The sequence below is a fragment of the Bactrocera oleae genome, chromosome 2 (assembly GCF_042242935.1).
Source record: "Bactrocera oleae isolate idBacOlea1 chromosome 2, idBacOlea1, whole genome shotgun sequence".
Classification (NCBI taxonomy): Eukaryota; Metazoa; Arthropoda; class Insecta; order Diptera; family Tephritidae; genus Bactrocera; species Bactrocera oleae.
The window spans coordinates 632,990-654,386 of record NC_091536.1 but is presented as its reverse complement, the minus strand read 5'-3'; the positions used below and the strand labels follow the sequence as shown (position 1 = coordinate 654,386).

Below are 21,397 nucleotides of genomic sequence, written 5' to 3'. Positions count from 1 at the left end.
CTGGTATATACTTATTCTTTAGCTTGATGCATTTTAGACACGCTTCGCCTTTTTAATGCAGAGAGGTCAGCCAAATGCGAGCACTAGGCCTCCTTGGGATATCCTTGGCGGGTATGAGCTTCAATTTTAGGCCTTCAAAGGCTTCGCTAATTTTAGAGACTACCCGTCAAGAAATCCAAGAATGCCTTGTCCGCGTATTTGATGACTCTGTAGCCCCTAAGGGTTTCTGAAGAGTCAAACATAGCTTAAAACTAGACTAGACAATCTGACGTCGATCTCCACCCATCTCTCCTGTATGGTGCTCGGTGAGGTAAAGTTGGCGTCTATGACAGCCACCTTCGGGATGTCTCTGGTCATATCACAGAAGTGCCTTGCTGCTGCTGCACTGTGCTGCTTTCGCTTGGGCTTTTTAGGCATAGTTCCCATCGCTTCATTCTGCAAGCGATTTCTTTTTTGGAATACACCTTGCCTATTGGTTTCGATGAGAGTTTCTGATTGCTTCCTTTTCAGAAAGCTTTCATGCTCCACCACTATCTGTCTTTGGAGCTTTAATACCCCTTCGTCAATTGAGGTGCCGGCAGCCTGGTCTTTGGCAATCGTACCTAGTATGAGGACCGCCGTCTTCATTGGCTATTTCTCACCAGATTTAGGGATTTCTTCCCTTTCTTACGTAGACCCTCTCATTTAGCAGCCAGTGTACTTTGGTTGGTACTTACGGCTGCTTAAGAGGTAGAACATTAGAAATTCTTACCTAATTGTAAATATTTACACAACATTCCTTCTCACCCATCCTATACCTAATTAAACTGTAAAAAATAGTTTAATTTTATAAATTATATACTAGACTATATCCTTATTTAGCTATATTAAGTTAAATTGCACCATCACCACGGGCACCTCGACAACATTTAAAAAGTAGTTGCACAAAAAATTACACCAGAACCAACTGTGCTAGCTAAAAAGTCATTGTAAGTTATTAATATTATATTAAATATAATTTTAATATTATTGTTTTATTATATATTTTTGAATTTCATAGGAATAGTAGAAAGATATTACGTCAGCTAAAGCTATCACTCTTATCATAATCCGTTTGACTTAAAGCTGTTCACAATTAATACATTTCTTTTTTTTTACACGATTCATTCTCTTTTAGTACTTTCTGGAAGATATCGATAATTTTTGCTGTATGCTCTATGTTTGAAAATGCAAATTTTCATTGCTCAGTATTTAACAATTTCAAGTAAGGGCATTAACCAGTATAAAATCAGCAATGCAAACTGCGCAGTGTTGCCAGTATTTACTGCATTACCCAAACAGCCCTTTAGTCATGTATATCTCCTAACTTCGTAAAAGGAATGTGGGTATCAATTTTGGTTGCAACCATTACTTTTACTTAAGCCCCCTCTCCGCGGCAAGGCGACTAACGCTGAATTAGCTAATTATAACTTCGTCGACTATAAAACTATGTAAACGGCTACCTTTCCAATTACGGTCTCACAGATTACCTCCCAGAGAACTTGAGTATCTTCTTCAACTGCCGTACCTAACTTTGCCTCTCTTAATGGTCTTACTTTTCCTTTGGCCCTTTTCGACTGGTTCGTTTTATTTACCGAACATTAAGTGATCGATTACTAAGCAGAAATGCAGTTTCGTGCGTTAAAGCATACGACACGGTTTCCGTAAACATCATGCTAACGCAACATAGCGTGTAGTCTCATCTTGTATTCCAATAACGAAGTTCTGAATTTTTATGTGCTATATGTATTCCACGGATTTATGTGCATGAGCTAAGTAAACTAAGCTTTCAATCTTGCCTTACCAAATTGAAGCTTAAAATCTGGAACAGAATTGTGCGGTCAAAGAATGGAGTTTTTAACATGGTTGAGCCTGTTGACATAATAGATCAATTTGTAGCTTGCGGAGACGATTTTTCAACTCATCCACTTGACCCTTAATTTTATCGTGTTTTTCCCAAATCTGCTCTTTTAACGGTAAGGACATATGTGTGTCTTTGCGCGGCCACTTCTACTTGTAGCAACAATTGTAAAATTTATTTTCAGTTGATGACTGGGTTGTTAAATAAAAGTCACAATTTAATGGCTATATACTTGTCTTTATTTGTAATTTAAATAACTTAACACTTTATTCCACGATCTTGGTGTTTATAACTTCTTAATTATACAATAACTCATTTACACTTTATTAGGCAACACTGTAATTAGACTCTGACTCTGTAACTCTTTAATTAAAGGCAGGATACCCGAAATTAAAATATCGGAATATTCAGTTGCATGGAAGATATGTGATAAAGCTGTCCGATCTGGCCGATTCCGACAAATGATCAATATAATATCCAAATCTATCTATGTATTAAATTTCAGTCGGATGTTTCAAAAACTGACGGAGAAATTTTTAATATGAATAAAATATAAACTTTGACTTAAAAATCGATGGCTCGAAACCGGTTTTAGACCCATATTACCGTAGACAAAGTAGTTCAGAATGATTCGTAGAACATTTTATAGAAAAAATCGATCCGTTCGAATGTATTGTACATACTTTGACCACTAAATAATCGCACATTTGCGAATTATGCTAATATATATTATGTAAGTATGTATTTATTCTGGAAAGAGTTTTGGTGAAATTTCGATTATTTCTATTTGTCCGTTAACTGCTGGACAAATTATTTGGAAGACGAGGCTGCTATTACCGGCGAGCACAGCAATCCTTCAAGCTGTGTCGCCATCGGCCACACCAACGGGAGCAGGTTGCGGTGGTTGTAGTACTACTGCCAAGCCAGCACTACAGCACTCAGGACATGCCGTCGTTCGCTGGAACAGAACGACTTAGCGGAGTCAAAATCCTGAAGTGTAATACTGACCCGTGGCCAACATGAGCTAAGAAAGCTGTCAGAAGGCTTCCGAAACTATGGAAAGATGAAAAACTGGAGGTGATGGCCCGCAGCAATATGTCATCGGTGGTGAACCCAGAACATGCGATCCGGCTACTACAAGGACAGAATCCGGACGTCCCTACTAGCGACTGGACGGTGAAGTTGAGAAGAATCTAGGCATAGAAGAACTCATAGCGACTTCATTTGTCCTACCGGATTCTAATGGTTTCAAACCGAGAGCTGAGGTTACTTAGGGGAACCTCCACAAAAGTAAGATCGCCTTTGCCGAGCTTCTTTTCAACTTAAAGAAGGGCGGCTACGACGTGGCTTTAGCTCAGAAACCATGGATTGCATCGAGTAACGTGGTCGCTGGGCTAAAAAAGGAGGCAAGTGGTATCTAATCGAAGTTAGAAACCTACCTATATAGGACCCACCTGCAGAAAATACCTAGACATAAGGCTATATATTATTAGAGATGCAATGGTAAAGAACTGGAGGGTGCCAAGTACACCATCATTCTCAGATTATAGGTACATCTAGTGCTCTATTATATCTGAAGCAAAGATCAGACACAAAGTTAGGACAAATCTCAGAAACACAAACTGGGATCTCTACAGGCAGATATTATAAGCAAATGACCTAGCGTCTATAACTCATAATAAAAAGCTTGAAAAAGGCGTGAATGTATTCACGAGTGCTTTTAATACAGATTACACTGTTACTCAAGCACAAAACTAAGTCCCCTTGGTATAACAAGGGGATCGGGTCTTGCAGACACAGAGTAAGGGAAATTTTCAGCTGTGCCAAGCTAGCAGAAAGCGAGGACTGTTTGAACGAGTATAAAGATCTTCTAAAATGTTAAGCAGAACAAAACGACAATCCTGGAAGAACTTTTGTAGCAGCTTTGAAAAGACCAATGGAGTGGCGAAGCTCAAGAAACTATTATCAAAAAGCTCCGCCTCGCCCGGTATTATTCGCAAGAATTGCGGAGAGTGGTAGAAACAGCCCAACTTACTCCAAGGAGCTTAGGCTGCTGAAAACTTTAGAGAAAATATTGGACGTGCACGTCAGGGTCTTAGCGCCTCCTAGAAGCTTGTCCAAAGTGCAACGCGCATACACAAAAGACAGATCAGTAAAGACTGCACTTAGACGGCAAAGCCTTTAAGATAGTGGCATATGCAGACGACATTGCCATCTTAATAACGAGAAGGTGTCTACACACCATTAGCAATATTACGACCATCCGGAGAAAACGGATCTCCTTGTGTTCACAAGAAAATACAAAATCCCTCCATGGAGACTTCCTTCGAGATATTTGACTCAAGGCACCTGCTCGGCACAACCTGGGTGACTTTCTCCTTCTCTCATGCACTGGTGCTGCATAGCTATTGTAAGGCCAATTCTGTTCTAAGGTGCATTTGTATGGGAGACAGGCAGAGTAATAATACAAATAAAAAGAAATCTTGCTCAAATTTCAGCTATAAGTGGTACAATTATTTCATTATCGAGTTTTTAAATCTTGTGCGTTGGGAACTATCCTACAAGACGGAGGTAACCAACTCACTACTCCACATGTAAAATTTCAAATCTTACACCACTACATATTCAAAACAAACTTTTTGATTTTAAATGGAAAATACTGTTGTAAGAGAAGCAACATTCATTATGCATAATTTTGGAATATGTAAAAAACAGACACACATATACATTGACATACCATTTTCCGTCAACAATGGCCAGTATTTCTTGGATAAATTTTTTTACGTAAGCAATTTTTTTGATATGCTTGTTAAATTTTATGTTATTTTATATAGATTCAAAAGACGTTTATAAAGAAGGTAAGTTCTTGAATTGTATGTTGTTTCTAAAGAATTGATTAAATATAATTGCATAGGACGGAGGAAAACTTACAATGCGCTGCCCGGACTGGAAATGTAGTGACATCAATTATTTACATTGTCTTGCCTCCTCTAGGTTGTTCGAAATATTTTCCACATCAATAAACGTATGTCCACAGTCGCGCAGAGTTTGGGTGAACGTGCTACACTGGTAAGCATGGCTAAATTAACTACTTATTAATTTACTTTGTGTTTTTTTTTAAGTGTTTTTAGATGACACTCAACCTTTCCATTTTGCTGGTGTGTCGTCAAATAACGTAACATTGGGTACGCGGCCTCTAAAGGAAATATCTCCAAGAAACCAAAAAGCCCTAACTTGCGGTGCAACGCGCGACGGAAAATAACCACCTTGCGGAAAATAACGGTCAATACTGCTATTTATGGTATACGCGAAGGACTATCAGCTCGAAAGATCAAGAATTCGTAAATGTCTACTATGATAGTTCTCTATTAAGCGGACATCCCAAATTTTCCTTACAGTTTTCATACAAATGACGCTCTAATAAAAGGACGCTTCTTTGTACGGAATTCAATTTCTGCTTACGGATTTCTAATATTCGTGTCAAAATAAGACGATTTAAAAAAGAAGTTTAATTTTTGAGGCCTCCTTAGTTGGGCGACCTAAACTATACATTTACCTCTCTAGTACTGTCCCAAAAGATCTTGGATTTTATAGGAGAAATTTGTATAAGTGGAAAGCTAGTCAAAGAACGTTTAAAATGTTTACCTTGTATAAGCATGGCTGGCGCAAAGCAGCAGATATCAGTCATTGGAAAAGCAGCTCACCTTCGTGCTTTTAAAAACATAAATGTAAAAGATTTACCAGCTCTTTGGAAGTCAAATCGAAAGCCCTGGCAAAATGACAAGAGAAAGAAAAAAAGTTTTGCTATTTTTAGCCAACGCCGCTTCACATACCAGGGACATGACACTCAAAAATATAAAGTTAATATTTTTACTCGCCAACACAACCTATGTTTGCCAACCACTTGATCAAGGAATAAAACAAAACTTCAAATTGTTATCGCAACTCTATATTATAAAAATTATTATCTCAAATTAAGGGTGCCACAGAACCTGTAAAATCAATAAACAAGTTGAAGGCTTTATATTTTATTAAAAACGCTTGGAAACAAGTTAATGCTGTAACAATACAAAACTGTTTTCGCAAAGCGGGAATCGTAAAAATTGAGTGGTTGAGTAGTGACGATGATTTGCCGTTGTTGTAAATTATTTCCCCTCCTGAAGAGATCTAAAAGTGAATGAAGCAGAATTGTTTACAGTACTTATTGATGACAGTAGCAACTCAGAAGAGGAATGAGAATCAGAAAATGATTCCGAAGCCAAACAAACGTACTGTGAAGCTATAGGAGTCAGTTTTCCAATCTAAACTTCTAAAGTAGGAAGAAGTGAAAAAGCAGCAAACAAAAATTACGAAATTCTTTTTAAATAATTATATAGGTGTATATATGTATATACTTGCATACATTGAACATTACTAAATAAACAAAATTATTTATTGTTAGTTATGCATGTGTATATTTTTTAATGCTTATACAGAAAGGATGGTCCCATCAGTGTCCGCTTCTGGGAAATTCCACTGTATGAGATGCCCGATTTCAATCTAACACGCATTTCGCCATGGTTGCTGTGTATCGAATTGAAATATTACAACAGTTTTATTCTTAATGTTGAAAATGTATATATACTTTATTTATTGGAATTTTTATTTAAAAAATTTTTGACGTTTCATAACATGAAAACCAAGGTAGCCACCGTTAGAGTATATACTATTATATCTATGTTAAGTAGCATGTTATATATTGTAGCCCTTAACTAGAAATAGCTTCCTTTTAGGGGACGGAGCCATGGCAACTTTTTAAACTACAGATACTCCTTTCTAACGCGATAATAGTTTTGTATGTTAATTTGAAGTTTTATAAGTTTTTGATAACCAGCTTTTTGTAGGCGTGGTAATAGTCGTTAGTTGAAGATAACTGTTATACTCCATAGCAACATGTTGCCAGAGTAAAACTATTCAATTTCCACTAGAAAAGCTATGATAATAAATTTTTACTCCTCATTATCTTCTTGCTCTTGATTTGCGTTTTTTGTCATCTCTTCTTATATAGAATCATGCACCAAACTATCATGATTTTATGCTTATTTTAAATATATAAATTAGTTCTGATATAAGAATTTTTTCATACTTTATGGGACCCTTAAGACCCATTCGTCTACTGTTGCTTGGCAAAGCGTTAAAAGATGAGAGCTGCCCAACATTTTGCTTGGCTTCGCGTCGAAAACTTTTTATGTGAACGTACTCATACAAAAGCGTACATCGGGCATTTCTGACAAAACAAATGTCTGACGCAAAGCGAAGTTAAAGTTATACATATGTGAATTGGCCATTAGCATACACATAAGTATGAATGTACATTCATACATGGACATCATCCATCGGAGTTCGATAGTTGTACATTATTTTTAAATCTCTGCTATTATTATCGATCATATATAGTCGACTTTGTTCAAATCTATAATAGAAAGGAAGTATAATATGTTACTATATTTACATACATACATTCGAATAAATACCAAAAACTGATGCCAATTAGTTGACTGTCGATGGCGATGGAGCTTTAAAGAGGCCGCCACTTCAGCCAAGGAATTGGTGATGGTTATACACACATACATTTATATCTGGATAGTAAGTTAGAGAAACAAATCGAGTGCGCCGTTGTCGACCCGCGGAGCCAGCTGTCGCCATTTAGTTTGTTATGATGTTTCTGATGTCGAACCGATGCTTCAGCACAAAAATAGTTAAGCACAGACAGTTGGGCAGCGAGCCTTTGCAATGGATTCTGCGCAGATAGATATTAGCTTCGACATCATGGTGCCTAGACTACAAATGTCGCCAGTTTATTTTTTTAGTGGTATGGCGGTGATGGTGGCGGCGACAATGGTGCACTAGCATTATAGTTGTCTTAATTATTTCGACTGCCACCGTTAGTGTTATTGCCATTACTAATAATATTATTAGTAATTAAACGAGTATATGTGAAGTATTTCTTACATACTACGGTCCATTTCAAAGTATTTAGGCACCTGACTTTAATTAAAAAATCCCAGAAAATTAGCTTACTACCGTTTCTTATTATTAAAACTAACTAATGCATTTACTCAAATTATTAAAAAATTTTAATTCATGTTCAGTACATTTATTGCTCCGAAATAACATAAACTACCCGAAGGCAAGATATGGTGTGGGGTTGGGGTGGCTGTTTGAAATGAAAATTGTAAGCCATATTTAAGGAACTTCTAAAAGTCAATGACATATCAATAAAGACTTTGCAGCTAAGCATATAATTTATTAACATGTACTATACTCGTACATATGTAAATAGGAGTTTATATAATATTTGCAGACATACAATAAATGGAATAATTACATTCTAATGATCTCGAACTGAACCTACAGGTAGGAATTTGCTGTGGTGCTGGATTCATATTTAGGAATATGCAATTATCATTTAGAATTTACCATTTTTAATTTATTATTTCTATATATTTTATTTTGCATTTTCATTAATTATAATTAGAGCTATTTTTATAATTTATTATTTTAAAATAATATGTTATCCTTAACTGATAAGATTGTTTTGGCAGCGCACTAGCTGTGTAGTTAAAGTTTATTACCTATAATTTATTCGAAAACGATCACCATATACATATGTATGTATGTAGGCGAGATACGTTGTTCTTGAAGATAGTATTGAGGTTTTACATGCAAATCAATAGTTCGTCCAGAGCGGCATCAGTCGGCATTTACCCATTAAATATGTATACATATGTATCCTATAAACATACGCGTATACATAGTTGATGACAAACTGTCTAACAGTCAAAGCAAAAGAAATTCATAACTATTAGGCGTCCACTGGCTACCATGTATTACAAAAAAAAAAAAAAGAATTGTATTCGAATTAGTACTCTTTAATTAACCAAATATATACATATGTATGTATGTCTGTGTAAAGCAATAACACAACCAATGCAATTTTTTCGGGTTACGCCTGCCTCATTATAAAATAAGTTACTGGAATATTATAAATATGAAAACTGCTACGATGGGAATTTCAAATAATTACAGTCTCTCAAAAAAATAAATAATATGGCGAATATGTATGTTACTTAAAATTTGAGAATTTTTTAATAACTTCAGGTATATACTTACCATACATAGAAGGTATATCGCAATTGCCACTCGCTTACAAAAAGTTGGCTATTATCAATAGTTTTAATTAAATTATAATAACATTTTTGTTGATGTTGATGGAAATGTTTAAGAAAATAAGGAGTTTTTCAAGGATGTTACAAATTGAAACAAATTAAATAATTTCATTTCTACATACATAAGTATGTATATGTATTTAACTATTTAAGAACATTATTGGTACCATGAAACTCTAACAAAATAAACCAAATTTTTGTTTATGTATTAAATTCACTCTAACGCCACTAACAGCGCGACAAAGTGGCAGCCTGGCGTCGTATAAAAAAAATCATGGCTGCCAGGCTATGGAGCCGAACTTGCCATAGAAACTCAGGAGTCAGGATGAATGGCGACCGGCAAACTGATGATGACTAGAAAGGAATTGAATTGCGCAAATTACAAAAGCATCATTTGAAAATACATACATATGTATGTAGGTAGTATGTATACTTTGTACAGCAATTTTCCCGCGCTCATCATTAACAGAACGACTGTTTATATGTACTTATGTACATAGCAAGTATGAATGAGCTTTTGTGCTGTGCTCCTTCTCTTTACATTCACAACAGTCCGAAGCGCCACGTAAGTTGTATATAAATGGACAAGTGTAATGTTCTCGCTTTTAGTCTGCTTCCAAGCATCACTAACAGTACTACGTGCCTCCTTAAAAGCACTTACGAGAACAAGTAAACAAACGTAATTTTCGAAGATGTACTCTTCGTGGGGCGTAGTAAATTTTAAAAACTCTAACAAATTTAATGTGAGAGTAATTAAAAATGTGAACATTTGAACGAAATAAAAGAGAAATATGGACTTCGCAAATGCTTAAGCAGGTGTTTTTGATAAGGACTATGTTATGAATGTTTAAGAATTTCCCTAAAAGTCAAAACTATCAATGCCATAAGATAATGCTTTTAAGAAACCTGGTTGAGTGAATTGCAGTGAATTTAGTAGTATTGTATGGATAGTAAATCTCAATTCAAAATAATAAGTTGGCAGGTTAATGATACACAAACGAGGGAAGGTAGGTGAAAAACATTTGTAACATTATTTTTGTGTTTTTGTAAATCAAAGACGACTTGGGAATAACCCGTTACGAAAGAGCATTAGTAATTGAGTTCGCGATTTCCCTTCCTTATTCCATCCATATTTGCATCAGGAAACTAATAATTATAGTGTAGTTACAACCATCTAGTGATCTAATTCTCTAAGTAGTGGAGTATATTTTCTTTGGGTGTTACAAACCAATCTAATTTGACATCAGTAATACCATGAGCCTATACGATGTCGCGAAATTTTTTTTGATTGTTATTCAGTGATTCAATTTATTGTCTTATCGGAACTATATTAAAATTTATGAATAAATAAATACCATTCAAAACCTTTAAAACCTATTCGTAAAAGAGGTTTTGGCTCTGTTACGAAAAACTTAATCAGGGGTGTTGTGGAATTCAAGACAGATTTGCGTAGTTGTCAGAATTGTAAACCAATTCTGATTTTGAATGGTGTCACAGAATCTGATTGGATTTGCGTCTTTTTGAACATATGTAAAACCAATATTCGAATCAGCTGTCTACTAATGTGACAAACTTTTCAAATTAATTATAATTTGAAATGTTGAACGAAGTCTACTAAAGTTTGCAATGAGTTCCGCTATTTTAGCTTTTATTTTATTTGAAGAAAAAAACCAACAAAAATAAATAAAAGGAATATATTAAAAGATCACAGTAATCCACTTGATGCACCAAGGGAGTCGCATGTGAAATTTGGCTTGCATTTACTTGTATGTTTGTATACATGCTGACTTTACAGATTCATATCACTTTATCGACTAAATAAAGACGCATTTGGGTGTTAAATTACGTTTGTTACGTTTTGTACATTCTCTTAAAATATCTTGATTTTTCCATAAACTCTATAATTATGACATTTTTTGTTTTATACTTATGTTTTCCCTATAGAAATAACGATAAATTAAATCGTAACAATAATATAAATTATTTTCTTCACTTACATTTCAAATCTGTCAGCAAAAATCCTATTGCTTTGTTTCTGATAACAAAACCGATAAAATTGGTTTCCGTGACACCCAAACCGATACCATTTCTGTTTCGAACGTCAAACCAATAATATCTGAATTCATGACACCTATTACATTTTTTTATCGGTTTCAATTCTGATTCCGACAACTATCAGATTCTACAACACCCCTGAATATATTATACTTAATTAAGTCGTGAGAAGGGAAATAATTAAAATTATCAATTTAACTGGTATTTTAGGTATGATCTAAATATATACCACTGTAAAGAGAAAATGTGACGCTTCAAGGAAAGTTGTTTTGGTTCGTAACCATTAAATATGTCTTGCACTGTGTAATTATTTAAGATATTATGTTACTGAAATTCTCTGTTTCAGAGAACAATAGCTTTGTCCTAACGTTTAGATGTCACGTAATTCGTCCCTACTCCTGGCTTGTCATCAACCTCTTCACAAATGTACAATTCGTATTTAAATACTTTACAGTTTTTTTAATAGTCCAATTGGGACTTTTAGGATGCCTCGTTAGAAAGGCTGCTTCAAAACTTTTCTTATACTAAGCTCTCATTTTTCTTATTTCACGGGACGACGTGACACATTATGAAGATCGAAAAAAGCAACCGAAAGTTGTCGTGCACTAGATCTATGGAGGCTAGGATAGTAATTTAACTTTAGTGTTTTGTGAGATATGCGCTTTAAACTTATTAGGGGCGAGGCCACAGATTCTCCATGCTTCGGTTCCCTTCTCTTCATTTGTGGTTTATACCAATTAGTAGGTTTCGACTAACGGCGCTTCGTGAGCGTGGCCAAGGATGACATAATACGAAACTATTTGCTTCGAGAGAGAGAGCTGTCAAAACCCACATTTTTTATAATATTTGTCAATCATGCCGCTGTTCAAAGTTCCCCAATCTTTATAATCAGGGAAAGAGAATAACAGAAAAATTAGGGAAAATGAGAGAGTCTCGTATCATGTCATCCTTGCCTTATCTGCAAAACCAATATTCTCAGAGCGCCAAGGAACATGTATATATACCTAGTTTCATAAAGTTTTCACGACTTTAACCGAAGTTATCGCTTGCACAGACAAACGGAGCGACACGATTACATATCTATTTTGACTATTAGATGAACAAAACTATTATATCCTCCTGTGTAACATGTTGCGATAGCACACAAATCTTGCAGATCGACTGTTGTGGGAAAGCTTTGGTAAACTTTTACCGAGCAACAACCAATCAGTAGTCTATCTATTGAATTTAGGAGTATATCCATGTTTTATTATTGCCAGAATTTGGAGTACAAAACGTGGCGTCCGTCCCGCGCAACCTTTTTCACTTGGAAAAATAAATCAAATCACGAATTATCCCAATGTTTTTAGACGTACTGCCTTTTGTGGCCTTCCTCAAAAAGATGCAGCATTTGTACTTGTACGGTTACGACATAAATTTGCAAACCATTACTTACCGTTAAATGTGCTGTGGTAAATTTGAAGTATCGATATCTTTATCGATCATTGCTTTGCATCAATGGTGCCTTTGTCATCAGGAAACATTGTTTTATAAAAACACTAAGGGCTGATTCACATAGAACTTATGCTTCGTTGTGCTTCAGACATTTGCTTTGACAAAAAAGTTCCATGTATGCTTTTGAATGAATCCGTTCACATCGAAGCGAAGGGCTACAAAGCGAGGGAAAATGTTGCGCAGCTTTGCCAAGCAACAGTGGCAATTTTTACTAACAAGTATCATGGCAAATAAAGCGTTCATTTTGACATACGCTTTGATTTCTTCGCGTTTATGTTATAGTATGCATTCTCAAACAAAGCGAGGAAAGTTGTATGTGAATCGGCCATAAATTTACTAATTGTAATACTTTGAAATTATTCTAGTTTAGATGAATACTCTTAAACAAGGATATATATTTTTTGTTGGGGCTACGATTTCAATTTAATAATCAATAATAACACAAATAAAGCAAACTTAGACTGTTTCGGATAAATATTTCTTTATTGCGGCAACACTGGTCACAAAATCAAATTGGGAATGTTACCAATACATTACAATGCATAGCCATACACATGTCTATGCATACATTTGCGCGTATGAGTATAGGTTTAAGAGAATTTTCCAAAGAACTAAACTTTTAGTTGCTGCTATCTGTTGGTTGACATAAGCCGTTGTTAAGTCAATTGGAACTAGTAAGCTTTTTGTTTCTTCGGGTATACGACATTTTATTTAGTGAAAATGTGATGTGCGAAAATTAAGAATTTTAAAATTAGTATGTATGTACACATATGATGATCCATATATGAAATTTGAAAAAATAATGGTGTCGTGTGTGAATTATGTGTGTCTCGAGTATTCAACTTATGTGAAGTCTGTATAAACATATATTAATAATTGAATACAAGTAAATTAAGTCAAATCAATAAAACGAAAAATTACAAAAAAATAAAAAATAGAAAAATATACAATCAGTGGAATATATGTACATGCATACATATCTATATTTATTAATAGAGCTAAAGAAATATGCTTATGTGTGCATCTTTAAACATACATACATAAGTATGTACGTACATGTCTGTTATTTGCGGCTGCTCTCATCAGCTTATCCATATAACACAAGCTTGTAGCCCAAACAGTCACCGACATTTCTCCCTTCCGTACGTCAACTGATACGATTTGTCTTATGCGAGTGCAATATAAATGAACACTCACCACCGCTTCTACCGTCCGCTTCAACAGACCGTACGGTAGGATTTCCGCGAAAATTGGATTTTTGCCGTAGGAATGAGTGAGCTGAGAGTGAGAGAGCAATCTCTTGCAACGTAGGGTTGTCAATCTCGATATTTTGTAGTATTTAAAAAATTAACTTTAATTTATATATGAAATATTTTTAAAATAACTATACATAAAATAAAATACATATTTATAAATAAGTAAACTATTTTATACAAATAGAACAATTGCAACATTTGTGAAATGAAACCAAGAACAACTGATTTCTGTGTTGCAACTACGGGTATAACTTTTGACAAATTTGGCTTGACACGGGCGGTAAGTACGGAAGAGAGGAATGTCGGCGACTATTTGGGCTATTACTGCTCATTTATGTACTCTCTTTTTTCTAAATAATTGGTATGCGTATTTTGACGAGAATGTACAGACGAATGTATACAGATATATAGTTAAGAGAGAAATTTATATTGCACCTCACATGGTTTGAGACAGAATAATTCGAAAAAAATTTGTTAAAATATGTGATTTGTTTTTGGTTGTGGCGCTAACAGAGCTTGTTTTGGGGGCCAAATTCAGATCTATCACACGAGCTACTGATATATGTATGTATATATAGGTATATACATATATATATATATACGTTTGAGTGTGTATACTTAGTACGAAGTTGTGTACCCTACAAGAAACTGCTTATGGGTTCACCAATCCACTCACATTTGTTTTGTCTGTACTGACATTGTTAAAAAGAGACCCTTACGATTTATATTGCTTACTATAGCTTTTCATATGTAAGAATGAAATAGCTGCATTCTTTAGTACTGTCACCACTGACAGTCAAATTATAAGTAAAATGACTGTCAATGTTTACGATTTTCCCAAAAGCAAATTTTGTATACGTCGAACAGAGATAGCATACATTTTCATATAAGTTTCGTGAAGTTGTGAAATACCTACATATGTAGCTGTTATTCCGTTCGATAAACCAAAAGTGTTCCGTGCTCCTGTTCAATAACTATTTTTGTGTTCGGAAAATAAATAAATAACGAAGGAGTTTTCAAATATAATATACGTAAATTATTATTAACTTTCAAATAAATTTTATCAATATGTTTAGTTAATTTTAATTATTATTTAGGCATTTGTAAATTCGAAATATCCGTGAACTGGAGAAACACGTACAGCAGAGCTTTGGAAAGGAGCAAACATGGATTCAAGTGAAAATGTCTTTTCATAAATTATTATTTGATTATATTTTTGTTGAACTCCTTTTTTATATTTATGTACTCGTATATTATTGTAACTAATTTTAATTAAAAGGTTTGATTTTATCAAAGAAATAAAAATTGTATTATATACTGCGCAAAAGAAATTTTTAATTGTGATCGATTTACAGTCCTAACTGACAAATTGCAGCTATGATAGCTTTTCAGTAATAACTGACAATTTTCAGCTTTGAAGGATTTATGATCAGAAATGACTCAGAAAAAGGCATGGGAGTGAGCAGTATTAATATATAGTGAATCAATTCTGAATATCCTTGTGTCGAAGGGAGATGCAAAATCACACATGTGATTTTTGCACAAAGCTCTTAAGAAAATTTTAGAAACTTTGTTCTGCACGCTTACAAAAATTTTTCAGCTGTGAATGTCATATTGCCGGTCAAATGACTGACACTATTATTGCAGGGTATAAAGTGTGCTCATAATATATTTACATCTATATACACAATGTACATGTGTGCTCATGAATGTATGTTTGAAGTTTGAAGATTAACTCGCAAGAATGCCAGAAAATAAAATTACAACAAATTTTTTAAGTTTCAAACTACGAAATGAAGTCAATCAATATTTTTTCGAAATTATGAAAAAACGACACGTGTGTAGATTTTTAATTTTTCTTTTCGGGTAAATTTTAGAATAGCATCCCCCGAATTTAGGGTTAAAATGAGTATGTACGTGTAGAAGAGGTTCTTCCAATTAAGAAAATGGGTGCGTTCGAGCTACGTAATAATTGCAGCAGTACATCTACTATGTTGCATATTTGCTGATACTCTGCTGATGTGCAGACAAAAATTTAGTGTTGCCGATTATTTGCATAAATTGCGTGCAAAAAGTGACAGTAGAACGTGATGCTGTTGCAAGTATTGCCAAAAATTCACGCAGGACGTGATACTTTGACTAATTTGCAGCACTGCTGTCGTGATTGCCATCTCGAACGCACCCAATATACACATTTGCCGCTGACTTATGGGTTTTGAGATATTTGCATTTAAAGTTCAAAAATTCAATTATTTAAAGTGCGTGTTCCTTTGATATATGATGAATTTTCTCCCATATCTTTAACTTTTATATCCCTTGGAGTCCATTAGTTTAAACTGGTCTGAGCACCTGCTTGTAAATAACAGTTGGCTGGGATTTAGAATAGCAATTCTGGGTTAAAATGGGTATAGAGGAGGTTCTCCACTAACACTTCACTAATTCGTTTCTACACATTGGTTTTGTATTAATAGTGCAAAACTAACTTTAATTCAATATTTTACTTTGGTTCAAATCCATTTACTCATATAATAAAAAAATGATTGCATGCAAACAAAAAATAAGTGTAGCCATATTTTGCAAACGAATACAAATAAATAAAAAAGAAGGATTATACCGGCAATACAAAATTCATAACCATGTAATGAGTAACGTAAACTCTTTCAGGTTTTCCTTTCTCTTCGTAAATCCCGGTTTTGGATCAACCAGGGTTATTTTTTTTTAAGTGCGCCCTAAGACCGCCAATGAAAAAAACAGTTTTACCCGAAAGACCTGAGGACACAGCGGTATTGGACAGACTAGGGTTATGTTTTTGATGCGCAGCCAAAGGCCGTCAACGCAAAAAGGAGTTCTAAGCGAATAAACTGAAGACACCCCGTTGTTGGAGCGACCACGGTTTTTTTTGAAGCACGTCCGAGGGCCGCCAACGCAAAAAGGAGTTCTACGCCAAAAACTGATAACGTGTTATTTATTTCCTGCCATTGGGGTATTATCTGTTTTTTTAATTCTTTTGGTTCCTTTGTAAAATATTTAGGTAAGGTAACACTGATTATTTGTTAGAATGCAACAATTTTGTTATTGGGTGAATAAAATGAATTAAGCAAAAGTTAAATATTGATTTAAAGGTATTTTTGGAGTATTTAATATTAAATAAATGTGTGGAAAGGAATTAGTGAAGTGTTAGTGGATATAAAAGTTAAAAATAAAATGTAAAATTAAATCCAAGAATCTTGTTAGATGTGGATAGGGCAGAGTTTCTGCCCAAAAGCCAATACATACATATATATGAATTTTGTTTCTAATTATACTTTATTCTTTTTGATATGTGGTCTCCATCTAAGTTTTATATCCAGAGTCATGCCTAGGTATTTCGTAGTATGGTGATATGGTTTTTGCACACCGTTAATGTACAGTGGCATAGATCTAACATTGTTGTAAGTGAAATCAATATGTGCTAATTTAGTTTCGTTTAATTTTATTCGCCATTTAGCTGTCTATTTAAATATTTTGTTTAAATGTTGCAATTTTGTAATTGATGCAGTTTGTAAATAGTAGATAAAGAATGAGTCCTAACACACTACCCTGAGGAACACTAGTTTTTAGTTCCTTTAAATCAGAGTACATAAAATAGTTAAAATATTGTAATAATAGTTAAAATATTGTAATATGCTTTTGGTAAAAGCATCAAGTACGCCATGGCAAACTTTATCAAAAGCTTTGGCAATGTCGTGAAAGACGCCCGAGCAAAGTTTTTTTTTCAAAAGCATTTTCAATAATTCGAGTTATTCTATGCACTTGGTCAATAGTGGAGTGATTTTTTCGGAAGTCAAACTGATGTACGGTATCAGCTTCCTCTCTTTAATTATGTTGTTAAGACGCGTAGCAAGCAATTTTTCCATAAGCCTTGAAAGTATTGGCAGGAGAGATATGTACCGATACGTAGTTATGTTATGTGCTGGATTTCCAAGTTTGTTGATCATAATCACCTCTGCAGTTTTCCAATTAATAGATACGTATTGTAGATTAAGAATATCGTTCATTATAGCAGTCATTTTACTTATAACACTTTGAGGAAGCTGTTGTAGTATTTCGCTGATAATAAGGTCAAACCCATGTGATTTTTTTTACTTAAATTTTTAATTTCTGCATATACCTCGTTAGTTACTAGAGGGATTTAGGTGTAATTGTAATTATGAGGTGCTAACTTTTAATTAAAACAGATGTGTCATATGGTTTAAAGACCCCTTCAAGGTATTCCGAAAAAACATTTGAGAAACACGATATAGAGAAATTTCGCTTTTGGCCCATGTCTGATCTGTCTTTCTGATTGGATGATGCTGAATTACAGGTCGAGACAAGTTTTTTGTACACTTCCCAAGTGAATAATTATTCCTATAGTCGTTAGATTAACTTTTCAGATAATAGCTAAGAGTTATATTTTTAAATGCCTTTATCTTACCGGCAAGTTTTTTTACATATTTTGCTAAGACAACTTTAGTCAGATGGAGATCTTGTTTATTGCCGCTTTTGGCATAGTCGGCGTTTTTCTGTTACCAATTCTTTAATTTCGTTAGCATACTTATGACCTGCTGTGACGTTTCATTTAATTGGTGTACTACTCCAGGCTGCATTTTGAATTATGTTTGTCAAATTCAATATTGCGTTAACTAGCTACACACTTACTACTTATTTCGACGTGATTATCAACATTAGACAGCATTTGTTTAAAGTATTTCCAGAAAGTGTTTTTATTTGTTAGTGTAAGTGGTGGTTCCTTAATAATAATACTTTCGTGTGATGTTAAAAATATTGTAAGTGCATGGCAAGCTGTTGGGATATGACCTCTAACCTTGTGTGTAGATTCGTAACGCATTTACATCACCAAAACTAGATATTCTAAGAACAACAAAGTAAGATGGGTTTCATATATTTATATACATACATGTTAGTACCCTACCTCAGTTACAGTCGTCTGACCGGCAATATGACTTTTACAGCTGGAAAAATTTTGTCAGCGCGTAGAACAAAGTTTCTATCCTTAAACACAAGGATATCCGAAATTGATTGACTCTGTAGCAACAAGTTGCGAGAGTATAATAATAAATTATGAAACGAAATTTTAACTTGATTCCATGCTTGCTCTTCTCAAAAGCTCTGCTGCATGTTTTCCTCCAGTTCATGGATATTTCGGAATTTAAAAACTAAATTATTAAATATAAATTAAAAATTAACTAAAAATATATTTTTCATATAATTATTTGAAACTTAATAATTACTAACATACATATATTATATTTGAAAACTTCTTCTTTATTTATTTAAAAGTATTTTCTTAACACAAAAAGAGTTATTGAACAGGAGCACGGAACACTTTTTGTTTATCGAACGGAATAACAGCTACATCTGTAGGTATTTCACAACTTCTCGAAACTTCTATGAAAATGTATGCTGTCTCTTTTCGACGTATACAAAATTTGTTTTTGGAAAAATCGTAAACATTAACAGTAATTTTATTTATCATTTGACTGTCAGTGGTGACAGTACTAAAGAACGCAGCTATTTCATCGTTACATACTTATGTAAAGCTATAGTAAGCAATATAAATCGTAAGTGTCTGTTTTTAACAATAACAGTGACTGTCAATTGACGGGTAAATTGACCGTCAGTACTGATATATCAAATGTGAGTATATTAAGATTGTTTTTATTATAAAAATTAGTTTTTATTAAAATTCGTCGGGTGTACGATACAATAAATAGAACAGAAACGAGATGAGCGTACACTTTTGACGAAAGAATTTCTTTGGGGCTGGAACAAAAGTCCCGTTATCTATGGCGTCGCCTGTTTATGTGGTATGATGAGTCACGTTATCAATTTAGCTTACTAAGAACAATTACTCGTATAAAAAATTTCAATTCTTTAAGCGATGATTCCTAAGATTTAAAGCCGTACACATTATGAGGGCTGGTGTACATATATATGTAAATATGTAGGTACTAGTGCGCGAAAACAAAAATATTTAAATTATATTATAGAATTAGAGTTCATATTGTGTAATATAGTACATACAGTCAACAAAATTCGTGTTCAAACACCCTATTTTTTCAGTGAAAATAGAATTTTTCGATCCAATTTAAATTTTAAAAACTTGACATTGTCTTGTTGAAGCAGATATCGATCCCTAATCCTAGTTTACAAATATCAAAGTATTTCTCAGCATTCATAATTCCGGTGACGGAACCTCCACCGAGTTGAAATGTGAGCAAAAGGTTCATGTGATGAAGACGTTTATTTTTCTCGCGCCATATTTTTACCCTTCCATCACTGTATTAAATATTAAATTTTGATTCATCTGTGAATATTATACGTCTGCCTATATAAAGGGTGTTTTTTTCGAGGTATAGAACTTTAAGTTGGCATTACTGTTCCAGATGGCGACCGATTTAGCAGCTGTCAAGTGATTTATTATCAGTTTAGTTTGGCAATTCATCATGAATAGACTCACGCCTGAACAACGCTTGCAAATAGTGCAATTTTATTTCGAAAATAATGGTTCTGTGCGGAATACGTATCGCGCACTACGTTCATTTTATCGTATGATGCGATGAAGCGCACTTCTGGTTGAATGGCTACGTCAACAAACAAAACTGCTGCATTTGGAGTGAAGCTAATCCTCAAGTGTATGTCGAAACACCGTTACATCCAGAAAAACTGACTGTTTGGTGCGCTCTGATGAATCATTGGCCGGAATTCTTCAAAAACGATGATGGTCAGAACGTTACAGTCAATGGTGATCGGTATAGAGCCATGATTACTAACTTTTTCATTCCTGAATTGAAGAACCATGATGTCCAGGAGCTGTGATTCCAACAAGACGGCGCAACAGCCGTGGCGGTCATATGCCAGAAATCATATATAAAATGTAATGACGCAAGATTATTTTTCGGATAAATAAAATTCATGTCAGTTGAATAATCCATCGTTGTTTTATTGCAATTTAAAGTTCTATACCTCTAAAAAAAAAACACCCTTACATACATTTTATTGCAGCGGATTTGCTCCTTGTTTTTTGATTTCGAAGAGTGAACGGTTTGCGCTTTTACTGTCACTCTTTGGAATTCAGTTAACATTTTTTTTTTTTTTTTTTTTTGCTAACTTTGGTACCGAAATTGTTGGATCCTTACGTACGTCTTTCACTAAAAATGACACATTTCTGGGAATTCTGTGGAATTTTGTTTTTACATTCGTTTCGACGCCTTTTTTCAATGTTTTGTATTTTTTAAATGTATTAATTATATACTGAACTATTCATGGCTTCGGTGTATTATTTTTCCAATTTCCCCGTAGAGATTTTCCGTCTTGATGCAGTTTTAAAGACAATTACCGAATGTCATTTGGAACTTCCGAACCCGTTTTATAAAAACACCTTGTTGATGACCAAAATAAAAATGATGCATAATTTATAAAAAAAATACGATCTTTATTTTGGGCAATTGAAATATTTGCTC

General features: G+C 34.2%; 1 protein-coding gene and 2 long non-coding RNA genes across 13 annotated transcripts in view; 2 read left to right on the top strand and 1 right to left on the bottom strand.

The window, feature by feature from the left end:
• Window positions 1-1,145: 1,145 nt before the first annotated feature.
• Window positions 1,146-6,319, top strand: LOC118683001 (uncharacterized). The gene is made up of 3 exons (XR_004978835.2): window positions 1,146-4,737; window positions 4,794-4,948; window positions 5,002-6,319. It is a non-coding gene; the product is annotated as an uncharacterized lncRNA (long non-coding RNA).
• Window positions 6,320-7,046: 727 nt separating this feature from the next.
• On the bottom strand, window positions 7,047-7,917 carry LOC138855881 (uncharacterized). Its single transcript, XR_011395027.1, has 2 exons — window positions 7,393-7,917; window positions 7,047-7,331 (listed from the first exon to the last, which is right to left on the bottom strand). It is a non-coding gene; the product is annotated as an uncharacterized lncRNA (long non-coding RNA).
• A 1,807-nt stretch (window positions 7,918-9,724) lies between these two features.
• Window positions 9,725-21,397, top strand: part of Dad (Daughters against dpp) — a 43,017-nt gene continuing 31,344 nt past the window's right edge. For 2 of the 11 annotated variants that reach the window (XM_036373799.2, XM_036373796.2), the window contains exon 1: window positions 13,268-13,394. Coding sequence is in view for 4 of the 11 variants with exons in the window: in XM_036373782.2 (XP_036229675.2) it covers window positions 10,031-10,094 (64 nt within the window). In the remaining 7 variants the exon portion in view is untranslated. Of the gene's footprint in view, window positions 10,095-13,263; window positions 13,489-21,397 lie in introns of those variants that run through there. The other 9 variants (XM_036373782.2, XM_036373781.2, XM_070106112.1 and 6 more) reach the window with 9 other exon arrangements.